General features: G+C 37.3%; 1 protein-coding gene across 1 annotated transcript in view; it reads right to left on the bottom strand.

The window, feature by feature from the left end:
- The window catches only part of LOC140171627 (palmitoyltransferase ZDHHC6-like), a 53,298-nt gene that overhangs the window by 16,695 nt on the left and 17,894 nt on the right, over window positions 1-18,709 (bottom strand). The window contains exons 5-7 of the mRNA XM_072194912.1: window positions 4,797-4,955; window positions 3,154-3,207; window positions 1,778-1,936 (exon numbers count right to left, since the gene is read on the bottom strand). Of these exons, the coding sequence (XP_072051013.1) occupies window positions 1,778-1,936; window positions 3,154-3,207; window positions 4,797-4,955 (372 nt within the window). The remainder of the gene's footprint in view (window positions 1-1,777; window positions 1,937-3,153; window positions 3,208-4,796; window positions 4,956-18,709) is intronic.

The following is an 18,709-nucleotide window of genomic DNA, read 5'->3' as shown; positions in this document are numbered from 1 at the left end:
CCATGTAAACACCTGTCATAGATTCTACTTACTGTTAATGAGTACTGATCACATCCTTGCACCACAGGCCATGTGATACCATCTCCCTTCACTACCCCTTCCCATGTAAACACCTGTCATAGATTCTACTTACTGTTAATGAGTACTGATCACATCCGTGCACCACAGGCCATGTAATACCATCTCCCTACACTACCCCTTCCCATGTAAACACCTGTCATAGATTCTACTTACTGTTAATGAGTACTGATCACATCCTTGCACCACAGGCCATGTGATACCATCTCCCTTCACTACCCCTTCCCATGTAAACACCTGTCATAGATTCTACTTACTGTTAATGAGTACTGATCACATCCTTGTACCACAGGCCATGTGATACCATCTCCCTTCACTACCCCTTCCCATGTAAACACCTGTCAGATTCTACTTACTGTTAATGAGTACTGATCACATCCGTGCACCACAGGCCATGTGATACCATCTCCCTTCACTACCCCTTCCCATGTAAACACCTGTCATAGATTCTACTTACTGTTAATGAGTACTGATCACATCCTTGCACCACAGGCCATGTGACTGATACATCCTTGCACCACAGGCCATGTGATCCCACCTCACTTCACTACCCCTTCCCAAGTAAACACCTGTCATAGATTCTACTTACTGTTAATGAGTACTGATCACATCCTTGCACCACAGGCCATGTGATACCATCTCCCTTCACTACCCCTTCCCATGTAAACACCTGTCATAGATTCTACTTACTGTTAATGAGTACTGATCACATCCTTGCACCACAGGCCATGTGATACCATCTCCCTACACTACCCCTTCCCATGTAAACACCTGTCATAGATTCTACTTACTGTTAATGAGTACTGATCACATCCTTGCACCACAGGCCATGTAATACCACCTCCCTTCACCACCCCTTCCCATGTAAACACCTGTCATAGATTCTACTTACTGTTAATGAGTACTGATCACATCCTTGCACCACAGGCCATGTGATACCATCTCCCTACACTACCCCTTCCCATGTAAACACCTGTCATAGATTCTACTTACTGTTAATGAGTACTGATCACATCCTTGCACCACAGGCCATGTGATACCATCTCCCTTCACTACCCCCTCCCATGTAAACACCTGTCATAGATTCTACTTACTGTTAATTAGTACTGATCACATCCTTGCACCACAGGCCATGTGATACCATCTCACTTCACTACCCCTTCCCATGTAAACACCTGTCATAGATTCTACTTACTGTTAATGAGTACTGATCACATCCTTGCACCACAGGCCATGTAATACCATCTCCTTCACCACCCCTTCCCATGTAAACACCTGTCATAGATTATACTTACTGTTAATGAGTACTGATCACATCCTTGCACCACAGGCCATGTGATACCATCTCCCTTCACTACCCCTTCCCATGTAAACACCTGTCATAGATTCTACTTACTGTTAATGAGTACTGATCACATCCTTGCCCCACAGGCCATGTGATACCATCTCCCTTCACCACCCCTTCCCATGTAAACACCTGTCGTAGATTCTACTTACTGTTAATGAGTACTGATCACATCCTTGTACCACAGGCCATGTAATACCATCTCCCTTCACTACCCCTTCCCATGTAAACACCTGTCGTAGATTCTACTTACTGTTAATGAGTACTGATCACATCCGTGCACCACAGGCCATGTAATACCACCTCCCTTCACCACCCCTTCCCATGTAAACACCTGTCATAGATTCTACTTACTGTTAATGAGTACTGATCACATCCTTGCACCACAGGCCATGTGATACCATCTCCCTTCACTACCCCTTCCCATGTAAACACCTGTCGTAGATTCTCCTTCACCCCCAAGTGGTATGGATACACATATTTCAGCCCTGTGGATTTATGTCTCACTCGAGCCTGGGGATAAAGCAAATACTAAATGAGCAAAGATGACACACCATAATGGAACATTTTTATCCAAATCTCATGTTCAAGCTGTGGAGGGCTCCAAAATAATATGTAACTGGACACTACGAATCAGCCGTAAACTCGGCCCGGTCAATTTTGTTTTATTTCGTGTTTAGAAAATATATATCATTTAAAGAGGAAGCCCCACCAGAGTAGTTCTTCTGGGGTGAACCAAACCTGCCTGGTTATCAAATTAATCAGTGACTAGGTTATTTCCGAATTTGACAGGTGCTAATTGATGCAATAACATTAAAACATCAATTAGCACCTGTCAAATTCATAGGTAACCTTTTCACTGATTAATTTGATAAACAGGCAGGTTCGGTTCACCTCTGGCGGGGCTTCCCCTTTAAGCTTTAAAATAGTATATCATTTGACTTCAAACGATATCCAGAAGCGGGGTTATGGTTTGTTGAACTCTGCTCCTTCAACAAAATGGTACCCTTTTTGGTTCTATATGTGTCTCGTTTTCCACTTTGCTGGTAATAAAGTCATAATTGGCGGTCATTTCAAATCATCCCCGAGTCAACGAGGTACAGGAATGTCCTCTCATTGTTAATTGTTGGTTATACATACCCAGCCAAAATACAATGCAATTGTAACGCACCACTTGAACAGGATTTAGCCAAAGCAAACAAAGACTAGAGCTATTTAATGGTTTTATATGTAGAAGATTATTATCCTTTTCAGCAATAGGATTATTGATTGGTTTAAACACTATCAAATGAGAAACATGTCGTGCCTAATTGAGACACCTATGAATACGACTTGCGGCAAATTTTGCACTGTATCTCAGAATACAATTTGCCGAGTTTACGGCTCATTCGTAGTGTCCACTCACATATTTGCTTGTCCTTGTCTGACTGACCAACAAAAATAATTATAGCTTTCTACCATGATTTCTGACAGGTTTTTTGTTTTATACATCTGACCCAATTAAAAGGTTCAATACACATTCTAAACAGCTATAGTTATAATTTAGCATCTGTCAAAGGCATACATTTTGCCCGTCCCAAGAACAAACTGCCCATTCAAAATGCTTAGGGATAGAGTGCCTATTACTCAATTGACAATTTGCTCTCATTGAAGATGGTAACATTATTATTATATGATCGCTAAGTATAGAAATTATAGAAAACAATCTATGCTTTAGTATAGGTACATACCTTCGCTACAATCCAACTTTCAATACCGGTTTCATTCTTCCATATAGACCTAATCTGTAAAACAATAATAGGAAAACTGATTATTTATAATTTATGTCATTTTTGTGATGAACAAAGGGAAATTCACTCATTACTTGATAATAAACATTAAACTGTTTCAATGGAACTGAATAGCATACCGTATTTCGTCAAATAAACGCCCCCGGGGGCGTTACATTTTCCCAAGGGGGGGGGGGGCGTTTATTCAAGGTCAATTTTAGAACGATAAAAAATGCTAAAATGATGAAATATGAACTAGAAACGCTTACTTCTGGCTCACTTCCGGGTTTCCAATCCAGATTTTCGCCAATTATTGACGCTATTATCGACCATGTGGGGAACTTGGTAAGCTTACTACACAAGATGGCATGGAAATATCTGCATTTTTGAACAATCTTGGTTGAAAAAAGTGGTGGGGGGGCGTTTATTTGAGGGGGGCGACTATTTGACGAAATATGGTAAACTTTTCAACTATATGTTGCTTCCACCTTGATTCATTATTTTGTTTTACATTATCATTATTTTGTTTCTTTTTTCATTATGAGAATAAATTCTTCTCAATCCATAATCCACAGAAAATGCTATTCTCTAATTACACCTGTTATTCAACATAAAAACAATATTTTGAATGAATGAATTTGCATGATGAAAGTATCAACCTTTTCTCACAGCTTTGTTTCTGTTTATAACCACCATTTACTAGTTGTCACAACACTGCTGATAGAGGGCATGCTTGTTGGTGCACCATTAAGTTTTGGCTTAATTGCTAAACATTAACAATAGCAGTTCTGTCACCAACAACAGAATAGCTACATAAAATGGTGATGTATTACAAAGTAGATTTATCCGAGACAGCTAATTCAGTGCTCAATACCAATTTTGGTAGAGCTATTTCATATCTAAATACACATTTTATTAGATTCCACAACACTTGTGTTTCATGCTAGGCGATCATCAGGTGAATGAACACACAATGAGGACCTTTCCAAATAAAAACTCCATAACCATTAGCAACAAAATAAAATAAAATTTTAATCTAAAAAAAAATTAATTAAATTAAATGTGTATTTGCGTGAGCATATATTTTTTTATTTTGTTGCTTGTGGTTAAAAAGGTTCTCATCGTGTGTTCATTCACCTGATCATGATGATTGATCGCCAAGCGTGAAACAGTGTTTTGTAATCTAATAAAATGTGTGTTTAAATATAAAATCATCATGTATATAGCGCAATTGCTAAGTAAGACAACTTCAATACACATCTCATTAGAGGACTATTTGTACGTGTGATATGATTGTCATGAAAATAGTAGTTTTCAGGGTGAATGCAGTATATTGTAATATATCAAGCCAAAAGCCATAGTTATTCGCCCTTTGCACGGATTCGCCATCTTGCCACCAAAACCAGGTTCTTCCTGCAAATGCATGTGCAAAAAGTACATTTTTATCCCTTGCGCTTTCCTAGCAATGCGCCAAAAGGCTTTTGCAAAGTGAACACAGTAATTAAAGCATGCATTTGACAGGCGTACGCACACACAACACACACTTTGTGGGTAGAACCTCGTTTTGAGATGACTGTGCAAGGGGTCAATACTATCCAACTCACCTGAGTATAAAATAGAAATAGTACGGCTAATGAGACACCTAAAGAGAATCCTAAACCTATGAAGGTAGCAAAGAGATGAGGGAAGCCATAGGGTAGTAAATACTCGTCCTCATCAAAATCCCGCACAATCTGGCGATATCGTCTCGCGATGAAAATGTGCTGCAAAGAAATAAAGGCAATTTGACAAAATTAAGTTGGTACCTATAAATCACCGCCCTTATTTTTCACAATCTGGCGATATCGTCTTGCGATGAAAATGTGCTGAAAAGAAGACAGATATTATTACTGTTTGCTCAGTATTTTTTGTGGGAGCTGAGAGTACATCAGACATCGAATTGCATTCTGAATACAAGGAATATCCTGATATCAAATAATTTTTTGAAATTTTATGGCAATTTATTAAAATTTGGTTAACAGTCCTCGAAGTAAACTTTATAAATCTAATGATAAGTACTTAAAATGTACATGTAACTAGGATGAAAAGCCACTGATCAATTGATAATTTTTGACCTTTCATATTGAAGATACCAGTATAAATTTTTTCCCCAAAAGACCTAAATTTTATTACCTTGTCATACGATAAGATTTCGCAATGAAAATGTGTTGGGAAAATAATCATAAAAAATCACACAAAGGTTAACAAATCTTTACAATAATCTTTTTTTGAAAACATAATTTGAACATTTTCTGAATTTTTTTAAAAACATTTCAGTCAAAATCAATGCATTTCAGCCAAAACAAGGACACTTTTTACTTGCATACAGGTAAAAATAATCCCCAAAACACAAAATGTCATATTTTCGTCACCTTACCTGGGAAGTGACCTGGCCTTACAGAAGAATTGTTTAGCAAAATTTCAGCCAATCAGTCAGGTAAGACCAGCAAATCTATTATTTTTTCTAAACCATATAAGTCAATAAAATACTTTGATCACCTTTGGAAAGCCTTTGTGCCATCTCTTCAATAGAAAACTTTCCAATTAACCCAGAGATTGTGTCTTGTTCACCGATAAATCACTGATATTGTGAATAACAAATAAATCAAGTCATAGAACAACAAGCTAAAGACACAGAACTTAGAACTCATTAGGAGCTGACCCCTACCTCCCTCTCTGTAATGTAAATGTGAAATATTGATTTTGAAAAATTTCAACCGATATTTTAATTATTTTTTTTTACAAATGAAATCAAGACTTTTTTACCCCTCCCCCTAACAAAAGGACTTTCGTTTAATATATATGACATCATTAACGTTTTTGGTTTGTTCCCTTCGAAACAGATACATATATACCATATTTACTCTATTAAACACCCCCGACATCGTCTGGTTAATAATTACATTGTACAGCAGAGACACTAAAATGAATACCCGGGATCGATACACGTGAATGTGCTATGCACGATTTGATATTCAGACGATAAATCTTTGGATACCCGGGTAGAAAATGATGAATATCTCCCGTAACTTTTTTATTCTAAAGCCATATTTTTATGCTTGCACTTGAATATATGTATTGAAAGGATATGATAGTCGTTAGCTTCGTATTGAGAAAGAACCGTGCGTATTGAGCTCAAAAACTGACAAAAATTCTGATTTTATATGTGCCGAACTATAGCACAGCGTAGGCCACTCGTGGAGGCAGTCTAAAAGCAGATGACCTCGGGGCGATGACACTGTGCCCCCCCCCCCCATCATTTTTCAAAGAAAGAGTGACAGAAATGGCCATGTCATGTAAGAATCGTATGTAAGCTTAACACTAGCATGTCATGACCGCGAAATTGCATGGACAAATCCTTTTCTCACTTACATTTCCATCCAATTCATCACCATATTTTTTAACTAAATAATCGCAATCTTGCATACTGATCTAATTTCGTAGTATTTTCCAATAATATGTGACATGATCTGATCAAGGGGAATGAGTCACATGTCAACCCTGGTCAAAAATGAGTTTTATACATGTTTCTAAAAAGGACATTTAGAGCTTTCAGAAACTGAAAACCCCATGTTGATACAACTTTTCTTTGCGAAGGTATGTCAGTTTATCAATCGCTGAAAACAATATAAAACAAAACACTTTCTTTCCTAATATCTCAAAATCAATATTAGCGACATCCGACTCATTCCCATTGATCGTGTCACATATGTGCTCCCTGTATATGAACCACCATGTTATATTTTCAAACCAGAAGTTGTGTTTCTTGAATTCCAGAAATTTGACATTTTTTCAAATATGCAACACCCTGAGCGTTTAATAGAGTAAAATATGGTAAATGCATAAAAATTGATCAAAGCAGCCTTGGATTACTTCATTTTGGTTTGGATGTACCTCTGGATCCTCAGTACAAAACTAACATGAAAATATGTCATATTTAATGAAAAAAAGACCCGAAAATTTACAAGTGGTCAGTACTTTAAATTATTTTCATCCAAATTGTTGCCAAATTTATAACAATAAAACTATGCATTTAACTTACAAGGTGGTACGATGACCGCACCAAACAATGGTATATTGTTGAAGTCTAGTGAGCATGTCAGTTTCTGGGTATAGTGGACAATCACACAAGCATACAAATCTTTGATCACTTGATTGATTTTAATGCCAAGGACTATTACACTAGGCACGCCCACAAGGAGGGCTTTTCAAATATATCAATTGAATACCTGAGTGGAAGAAGGGCCCAACTCCAATTTTTTACAAAAATGAGTTAGACCCAGCATTTTATTGCCAGCAGACTGATCTTCCTTGTGTGTCAAGGATGAGCCAAAATCCACTCTCCAAATAGTCTTCCACATACACTTAATCATGGTTTTCATGGAAGAAAGGCCCAACTCCATGGAGTTGGGCCCTTCTTCTACAAATATAGTGTTAAAGAGGAATTTTGTTCATCCATGAAATCTGCTTTTCACTACAATAAATTTTCTTGCCAACCTATTACATGAGTTCTACTTGTGCAATTAATGGTGATTATCTAATTTCTGTAGCTATATATAACACAGAACTGGTACTTGTGGTATTTAAGTGGAAGAAGGGCCCAACTCCAGCTCGTATTAAGACCTGTACCGTTGCCATGGAAACATCATATATAATTTCGAATGTATGTACTATTGTATGTTCATGTATTAAAGGTCCCCTGAAGATAAAAACATTCTGCCTATAAAACTTTTCCAAATATTAAGTTTTTTCTTAATATCTCAAAAACAGTTTTGATGGAGTTGGGCCCTTCTTCCACTCAGGTATTCAATTTCTTTCTATCTTATTGTTTTTATCAATAATCAATAAAGTTAATGAGCTAAAATGACTGGAGAATCTCATTAACATATCGTCACCTTCATAACCAAAGTGCCTAAGTCATTATTACATGTTTCTCATTTGCAATTTTGATTTTCTGAGTATTTAAATAAACCCATAATTAATAAAATTTCCAGCCGCATTCTTCATTAACTTGTGGAATTCATCTCTTTTGATTTTTTCAAAAGCTGACATCACCATGGGATTCCTTGACTCATTTCCTTTCCAAAATGTATAGTTTTATATACTTGGACATACAATTCAGAAATAATGATGCTCGAAAAGGTCCATGTTCTCCCATTACTCTGGCCTTAATAGCTCAGAAAAGCAAAGTTTGTGAAGAATGAACATATTTGTAACAAATACAGCAAGCAAAACTTGTGAAGCCCCCTGGCAAGTTTTAATCATGAAAAAAAGAAAGATAAATCTATCGTATTGTCTGTAATAAACGCTCCCCTTCTAATAAATGCCCCCTCCAATTTGTCAGCGAAAAATTGACAAAATGCAAACATTTCCATGCCATATTGTGTGAGTAAGCTTAAAACTTGAACTGCATCAGTCATGTCAGTGATGATCGCTAAATTGCATGGACAAAACCTATTATGTCTCAAACTTCCATCCATTTCATTGTCTTATTATGGTAGAATTTCGCTAATTTCATCAGATTCTTACAGGTGCACTTACGGGTGTAATTTTGTTGTACTTATCACGAAAAATGTCATTTTCCACATGATTCCATGGGCGCCATCATTTAGTATCTCATAAATCCTACCTTTCTAAAGGAGCACCATCGGGAAATTGAACCCAATTTTAAAGTTTTTTCAATGAAAATTCACTTCTAATAAATGCCCCCCTTTTGGAAAAATGCAACGCCCTCGGGTGTTTATTACAGGCAATACAGTATATAAATTGGGAGTAATGAAACCCTGAATACACAGTTTTTAAAAGGCTTTTGTGGTTTGTAATTGCTTTTTAAAAATAAATTTCAAATGACCTCAAATGACCCCTAGATGACATTTGACCTCACACCTGTTGACATCACACACGTATGTAATGTACCAAGTCCCATTGAAATCCATGTTGTCTGATACCCTTTGGTACAATGTATACTCTTACATTGTACATGTACTAGTCCCGGTACTAGTTTGGTTGTTGGTCTTGTGCTGCAGGCTGGCGCTCTCAATCACAGCACTGAGCCCATTCTCGGCACGACCAAACTTTTTTTGGCCTGAAAAAGAAATTTTTTGAAGGACAAATTCAGGAAAAGTCTGAAAAGGTCGACTTCTCCACTGCACCCTCAGCCTGTTAAGCAGTCCATATGATTTTACATTGTACAATTTTTAGGGCTTGCTGACTTGGACAATATATTTGTATTGAAGATGATTTATGTACAAGGCTGTACCAGCTCTTGAAAATCTAGCAACAAAAGATTGAAGCCTCCTACGTGTTCCAGCTGACTAAAAATGGACTGTACCTGAAAAACTGGCTCTGTAAGATGACATTCATTACACCCTTACAAAACCATAATGGCTGGTGGATTGTTAAACCATTTCAAGGTCATAGTATCAATTTTATCACAATAATCTGTCATAATTCTATTACAGCCACAAAACAGACTGTTTTTGGAAGATCTAGCTGTCGCCATGGATATTGGAAAGCATTTAGGAATTAATAATAAGTGATTTGGAAACTAGCGACTTGTGACAAAAGAATATCCCTGTTTTGCCACAAGGCATTTGAAGAAAAAAAAGGGAAAAACAGACTCAAATTCACAACAAGAGTCTTACCTATTTTCTGTCTTTTTTGACACTGACCTTGCTATTAATCTAGATCAACCAGGATCACAGAATACAGGGATAATAGGACAATTTACCACTTTATCCTGTAGTTGATAAGAATTCTGCAATCTCATTGGTCACCTTGGATAAAAATCTAAATTACCTGCGCATCCCTCATTAATATACAGGCAGATAATATTTCCGGTATTAATTGCGTAGTAATTACACGCATGCGCTTGTGTAACATGACTCAGCGATATCCTAAGACTTCACAAGATACTTCACGAGCGGCATGGCTGCACTGTTAAAAGGAAGATTTCAACAACTCTTCCTATACCTTTGTACAGGAGCCAACCGTTGTTAATCCGTGATGAATCCACACTTTTACTGTAGCGTACACGCGAACGCGAGCGAGACTACGCGTTGCTACGCGAGAGCGCGTAAAAATTCGTCATGCCTGGAACCTTTGTGCGTATGCAAGCTTACAAGTTGAATTCAGTATTTTCAGATAGCGGCTAAATTTTGCCGTTTTATTCTGTAGTTTTATTGATGATATTAACAAAGAAATCATCGAAGTTTTTGTAAGGCTTAGTGACAATGATTAACTGACATTTCCCCGTGAAATAATCGTGAATTATACGGTCTTTAGCTTCTTTTCGTTGTTGAAAGGGATTCAATCATGTTTCACCGTTGTTCATCACCGTTTAACAACTTCGCGTCGCAGCGTAGCGTCTGCGAGTTTACTTACCGCTCGGGCAGCTAAAGCTGCCCTCGCGAAGTAAACCACGCAGACGACGAGTTCGATATTTGTATGACGAATCCGATATGTTATGGTATCATGCGAAATAAGCCATTCAATATTATCATTATTAGGCTTTCTTAACTCCTAATAACCCTGAAAACATAATAATGAAGTTGATCGGTGATTACGTTTAAGCTGGAGAGTGGACTAATGGAAATGAAGGCAAAATATGCCAATGAGCTCATTAATATTCATAAATATGCAAATAAAATGACACAAAACTATTCAGCACATCAGGCCACCATATCCTATCACCGCACCAAGTTTGATATAATATTGGATGGCTGAGCATGATACCATAACATATCGGATGAGTCATAAAAATATCGGACGAGCCAACGGCGAGTTCGATATTTGTATGACGAATCCGATATGTTATGGTATCATGCGAAATAAGCCATCCAATATTATCATTATTAGGTTTTCTTAACTCCTAATAACCCTGAAAACATAATAATGAAGTTGATCGGTGATAGCGTTTAAGCTGGAGAGTGGATTAATGATTTTGCTTCCGCCCGGACAAACAAAGAAACAAACAAGGGAACAAACAAACAACCATGCATCTGGATGATAACATAAGCCCCACATATATGTTGGGGCCAACAAACAACCATCTGGATGATAACATAAGCCCCACATATATGTGGGGGCCAAAAATTGTTTATTTCAAATTATTTCTGATTGTGACACCCACCGACTTCAATTACAATTTTTCACAAGCTGGGTCAACAAAAGACTACTGCCGATTCCAGAAAAATACAGCACTAAGTTTTACCTAATATCCAAGATGACCACCATTTATGTGCCATGAGCAAGGTGTGTCATTTTTCTTTCGGCCCATTTATGCACTGTGAGCAGAGGAAGAGTTATCTGGCCCAAAGGTTTCAAAAGAAAAAACACAAGCACAAATCTGTCCCTTGTTTGTATTCATTTGACTCAGTATCATCCGCATAATATTTTGGCACTCATTTGGTTTTCAGAGCATTATATGAGAGTGATGAGTATTGGGTGTTTCTTCTCTTAGACCTTACTGAAAGACATTTAAAGACTTTTCTAGTACTATGTTGCAGGCATGTGATTAGGGAATTCCCAGAATGGAGGAAACTTGCGAAGCGGAACGAGTGTAGCGAGTGAAGCTGTCGCCCCTTACGGCCGGGGGTCCAGGGTCCCGCTTAAGGGCCCCTGGTGGGGTCCAGGGGCGAAGCCCCGGCGGGGTCGAGGGGCGGAGCCCCTGAAGCCAGAGGGCTTCTACACTGTAAAAACCCTATTGAGGCCCTCTCAGGAGAGCAATTTTACAGGGGAAAAAAAGACACATAAATGAAGACAAAATGTTTAATAAAAAAAAAAAAATACCACTTTTTAGTACAATGTGAGTGAAAATCAAATACTTAACCTCACTTATTACTTATTTGATGTTTTGTAGATTTGGTAATATGGTCCGTTAAAGCAATTCTTCCCTTGGATCCATAAGATATCATGTCCCCACACAGTGAGCAATAAGCTTTACCGGCGACAGCAATTTTTTTGATACCATTTTCCTCCACCGTACAGCTCAATTCGCGACCATCTTTAACATGTATTACTTTCACTTCGTGATCCAGCCAGCTCCAGCGGAACTTGTTTTTCAGATCTTTATCAACTACGCAGATGTTCGCGTCATTTTTCTGAAGCGTTTTCATCTTGATTTTGGTTCGATACCGATAAACAAATCCTGTCGATCACGCAATATCAGTTGTCAAAATTAAAGATGGCCGACATATGTCGATAGAATCATAGAATGCAAGCTTATCAGTGATTGGTTTATGACGTCAAAATGGACCAATCATAGAAATCGTTAGTAAAATTACAATAGCGTTTTTTTCGGTGTTGCCATACGAGCTATAAAACCATCTTTGGGCGACTTTTAAAATAGTAATTCATGAATAATCGGCAGTTTTTCCATTCATGTTCGCAGGAAAAACACATTGGGCGAATTTTTGCGTGTTTTTTTCAGCAGGTATTTGCCTTACGACTTGGCAACCACGGCGCACACGGCCGAAACAAGAAGTTCGTTAAAAAAGAGAGAGATGCTCTTTGCCAATGTTCAGGAGCTTAGAGGGGCCCTACCCCCCAAATGTCTCAACGGATTTACATTGATCTCAGGGGGGTCGGATTTTGGTCTCAAATCCGCGGATTTCCGCGAATCCGCGGAAAAATCACACGCCTGATCTTGGTTCATAACTGTGATTTTTCTGGACTGTATGCGTACATGACACCACAAATTTGGTCCATAAGTTTAATATATTGCGTGTCCTTGGTTTTTTTATTTACCCCAATTATTTCTGTACACATAACTACATATTATAACACTACAATAAGGTATATTGCTAATTGAGATTGATAGGCAAAAGTGATGCATGCTGGGAAGGAAAAGGGCTCAAATTCACGATCTCGGGTGACAAATTTTATAGCTTTTGCAGTCAGCCGGCAGGTCACGCACGCAGCGTTCGTTTTCTGAGTTCCACTCACTGCAGTGACCCCGGGACCGGCTCTGACTACGCAATGTAAACACATTACGGGTCTGGGAATATCTTTGAATCTTGTAAAAACTTGCATAAAAAAATGTCATTTCACGTGGTTTTTGGATAGAATGAAGTCTAATACTGCTCTCTGTTAGTTTAATTTTGAGAAAGATTGAAAAAAAAGTGTAGTTTCATTGTATTTTAAAAGCGACCATTTTTAATTTTAAAATGTACAAACTTGGTCGAACTAAATAACAATTTTTGTACTTTATATGCGACAAACCCTATTATCCTTTCATATCAGTAAACTGTGAAAGGTTTTACACATAAATATACTAAAGACGAAAGAAATTATAATTGTAAACGGTCAAACCCAGCAAAAATATTGGCACAGGTGATTTCAGACCTCGGTTAAAATTACGCCCGGCCGTTTTCCATGCAGTAAGGTCACGGGGTCAGGGGCACTGAGTGGGCGTCGGCTGAATAACGGCGTGTGATTGGTTGAGCCATAAAACAAAAATTCCCTGTAAAGGGAAGTCGCATTGAATTTATTTCTCTTTCTTTCATTACTGTATTAGGGATGCGCCATTACATTTCCAAGTAATTTTTTTTAGTAATATTTATTTTATATATTTTTTTAATTATTTAATATTAGGGATGCACAATGTAATAATAAGTTGTTTTTTCAATACAAAAACTTTTTTTCAGAAATAAAGACAACAAAGTAAATACACTGACACATATTAACTTTCAGTTTCTCTTATTACTGTTTTTTATTTGGAAATAATGAGAACTGACAATATCAAAATATAAAGTTAAACATACATGTATGTACAGAGTATAAATATAGACACCGAATAATAAATATAAAAATGTAAAAGATATATGAGAAAGACAAATACTTTGGCAAGGTAATGAGTTCTTTAGGCCAACAAAAAGAGTAAGTCTCAGAAGCTTGCAAAAAATTGAGACCCACCCCCCCCCCCTCAATCAACTAAGCAAAATGCTGAAATGATTTGACTAATTTGTTAACAAAAAAGTTTAAAAAAAACCCAATGTGCATGGCAGCTCTGAGACACTATTTTTTGGCCTGAGTTTCAAATGAGCTGTTGTTTGGACACCCTAGCAAAACTAAGATACTGTATTTACATTATATTTACATACTATACCAGTACTACATCTGCAAGTAGGACTAGTGTTAACATGGAAGTGGGGTTTTGATTGGTTAACTGCAATTCATCATCAAATCGGTACCTTATTCACCGATCAAGCTTAGCAACTTGTGACCTAGTTCTTTATACATGAATCAAAAGGAGCAGTCGGACACCACTGAAGGAATTTGTTGAACACTATATACTCATTGCAGTGAAGTTGTACTGTTACCACTATTTAAAAACTACATTTAATACATTTAATAATCTCAGGATGTTAACATGATTTGTCAATTACTGTTAGCACACACAACTGAACTTGTCTCTTCAGTTCAAATATGAAAGCACTTAATATGGTTTAACAACAACAGCTGCAAAGTTTACAATAAAAATTACAATATAATTTACTTTTCATAATTACAAAAAGTTGCAATGAAAGCACCATAAGGTTTTTTGTTGGACCAGTATCAGTTAGTTGAATAATACAATAGTTTGCAATGAAAGCACCACAAGTTTTTTGCTTGAACCATCATCAGTTGGCTGAACAACATACTAAATACAATTTTTCACCACATCCGTCATCGCAAATAATAACGGAGAAACAGAGAAAAAGTGATCCTGCCTGGGAATCAAACCCAGAACCTCGGGTTTACAAACCCGAGGTTCTGGGTTCTGATTCCGGTGGGATCACTTTTTCTGCTTGTCTTCATTATTTGTGACAGCGGACCTGGTGAAAATTTTTATTTATTTATAATTCCTGTCGATCGTGCCACTGTTTTTCCATATAACATGTACCGTATTCGTTCCATTAACCGCCCATACCTCCATAAGCGCCCACTCAGCGACTTTACTACACATGACCCTATATCAATATGTGCAGGATCCATGCATGCAACTACTCGTGTATCGATCACAGAACCATCAACACACAAAAGTCCATATTCTGGACCATTTTTTACATATGTAATTAATATGTAAACAATATAAAAAATAAGCGCCCACCCAAAATGACTGTAAAGCGCCCTGGGCGGTTAATGTAAAGAATACGGTATTACTTATTACACATACACACATCAGTTAATTACAAAAATACTTTACTTCAGTGGCCACAACAGTTTCAAAAGAAACTTTGATGTGAAACATAGTGACATCTACAGTTTGTCCACTTTGAAGAACAAATCAAATCTGTGGCATCTGGAGTCAATGCTTTGCGTCACACACACGCAGTATGTGACACATAAAGAACATAATGGGCTCAACAAGTACAAATCGCGCAGCATTTGGCGTGCGTTTACACATGCATTGCAGCGAAATAATTATTCTCATACCTCCAGTTTCCGAGATCTATTTGCATTGTACCTCTGAGTTGACGGACTATTATAGTGCAGCATTTTAAATATTTAGCTCCTCTTGCAGGCAAGAAATACAAGAATTACTTGTCAATGATAATTTGCAATAAAAAGTACTGGGTCATGAAAAACTGGAAAAATATTGCCTTTTTACTGGCATAAAGGCAATACTGAAACAAGACCATTTTACATAAATGTATCACAGTTAGGGAACAAACCAAAAGATCGATGACATCCTATAAACGTAACTAGTTTCGTTTCTCAGCCAACCCCCTCCCTCCCTGCCAGAAACGTAATAAAGAAATGTTGAAAATTTTGACTAATACCGTAATAATAATTAAACATTCTTCAGACCGATGTTTTTGTACAAACGTAATCAAGTATTTTTACCCCCTCCCCCCTAAACGAAACTAGTTTCCTTTATAGGACGTCATCGATCTTTTGGTTTCTTCCCTTAGTCATCATGGTCATCCTCAATATCAGATGAGAATAAAATTGTGCCTGCAGTTCCTACTTCTGAATCAGAACCAGATTCATCTTCAGAGGAACTGAGATCATCAGACATTTCATTGAGGTTGCCTGAGGCTGTTGCATCACTTGCCTGAGGTTGTGGAACATTCTCACAATTGATGCAAGTGCATCCAGGTCCACAAAAGGAACCAGCAAACTTGCATTTACATTTTCGATTCTTGCATCCTTTCTTACAACCACAGCCTCTTGTAAGAAAGGTGACATTCTGACGTATCTGTTGCAAATTTGCATCAGAATCCCATTCAACATGAATACCATCTTCATCCTCGATCCAACCATATTCTAGGATATTTGGGTACCTGAAATTAGATTCATATGCCTTTCCCCAAACATTTGAAACCCAACATGATCTTTTCCAATGAAATTTAAGCGCATCATCTGAGGGTAGCAATTCATCCTCATAAGTGCCTTCCCAGGTGGCTTGCCTTATTTCATTTAAAAATAATGAATGTTGTTCAGAAATAGAGATGCCATCTCCACCAAATGCTTTAAAAAGTTGTTCTGGTGTGTCATACGTATATAAACTGGCTCTTTTGGATTTAAAATAAACCGAGCCAACTAAACGATAAAACGACAAGAGTCCATTTTCCCAATGTTCTCTATCAGTTTCTTCAAGACTGCCTTCAATTAAGCCATTTTGCCCTCCTGTGGCATTAATAAAATTTCCATATTGGAAAAGAACATCATAAAACTTTGACTTGGATTGTCCATAGAAGGAAGATACAAAATCACAACCAGAACATATATATACAGTTTGAATTATGTTGCAGATACTTATGATATTTGGAATGGGTCCAGCAAGATCAGGGTCATGTTGAAAACAATCAACCAGTAAGTTCAAGTTTAAGTATTTAGATGGCTTCTGCTGGTATTCTATGTACACTTGCTTATTTTGGAATCTATGGAAAAGTGCAATTCCTAACATGCCAATATCTCTATCAAGTGATCTTACATGAACAGTTGGACATTTTGTGTCTTGAACATGAAGCCAAATTTGAGTGTCCGACTCCTCATGATTCGTTTGTAGAGCATATGGAAAAATGCCATCAACAGTGACACATTTGGTTATAACAGGATTCTGCCTTTTAAGAATGTGATGAAAACCTCCAGATACTATAAATACATTTATATAAACCAAACCATTTTTAAGAATAGGTTGAACAATACTTGGTAAGGTGTCAGCCAAATAGGTGCACAAGAGATGCTTATTCATACGAATTTTCAAAAATGAACCCCACTGTTTGGGGAGTGGCGTCTCATCACCAATTTCCAAATATTCAAGATCATCCACACCTGTATTATCACCATCGCGTCGTCTTTGCTCAAATAACTTTGGGGATCGACCCTGAGTTCCTGCTTGGTCAAACAAGACTCGCACATCAATATAACCATCTTTGTAAAATGGAAGAATAACATGCCTAACAATGTACAAAGCATATTCCTTAAAGGTTTTGAGTCCTTCTTCAGGAGCAAGATATATTATGTTCATTCCTTCAGCTACCAAACAAATATGACCTCTCTGATAGGAGATTGTTTCAGAAAGAATTTCTTTCTGTGAATATTTAGTTTGGAAAATATTATATACTGTGCTCTTTCTACCTTTTCTAGGTAACCCTTTTTCATTGCATATGGCACGCGGCGTTTCCAAAAATTGTGGTTGATTGATGTGCGGGATATTTTGACCTGTTCTTAATGCTGTAATCATTCTTTTGTAACATTTTGTGATCATTTTTTTGTCTTTTTCCAAATATGCATGTGTGCGGCTGGGTTTCTTCTTTGGTACAAAAGTCTTTAATCTCTTCTTTCTGATAGGAGCTTTTGAGACACTAGAATCTTTAATGATTCTTGTTGCGATGAAGTCCATGAATGACTTGTGTCCAATTTCATGATAATTCATGAGATCATATGAAATAGCTGGGGTTACTTCATTTTGGTTAAAGGCATGTTTTAGGTCAGGTGACACAATATTTTGGAACATGTGAGATTCCGAACATTTTTTGTAATACAAAACAATGTTGGCATGTTCCACCTGAATAATAGACACAGAAAAATCTCTTTGTGTGAGATTATTGGAGGTTGGTAGAACTTGCTTACAATAATTTTCAACCATTTCTGCCTGGTACTCAAGGGTTGATGCGATTAATCCTATATTCTGGGGAGTATGCCTTACAATAATTTTCTTAACCATTCTGTTGATAAGCATCTCATGTGCTTCATCAAAGGCAACACAAGAATAGTCAATCCCCCTGATATTTGAAACAAATGCACTGTTCTGAAAGTGAAGCAAAACATGTTCAGGTAGGGCGAACATTTGACCGAGATGAATTGGAAGCCACCGAGAATGATTTTGATGGTCAAAAGCATGAAAGAGTGAGCACATGTTTTTGATAGCAGCTTGTCGCCAATTCCACTGACCAGTTCTTATGGCAAGAAATAACTGAATATATGAAAAAACATCATTTTTCAAAAATCGGTCCCAAAATGCGAAAGTTTGATAACGGGAAGACAT

Source organism: Amphiura filiformis, chromosome 15 (assembly GCF_039555335.1).
Source record: "Amphiura filiformis chromosome 15, Afil_fr2py, whole genome shotgun sequence".
Taxonomy (NCBI): domain Eukaryota; kingdom Metazoa; phylum Echinodermata; class Ophiuroidea; order Amphilepidida; family Amphiuridae; genus Amphiura; species Amphiura filiformis.
Note: the sequence above shows the minus strand (reverse complement) of the source record. Positions and strands in the feature narration are given on the sequence as shown.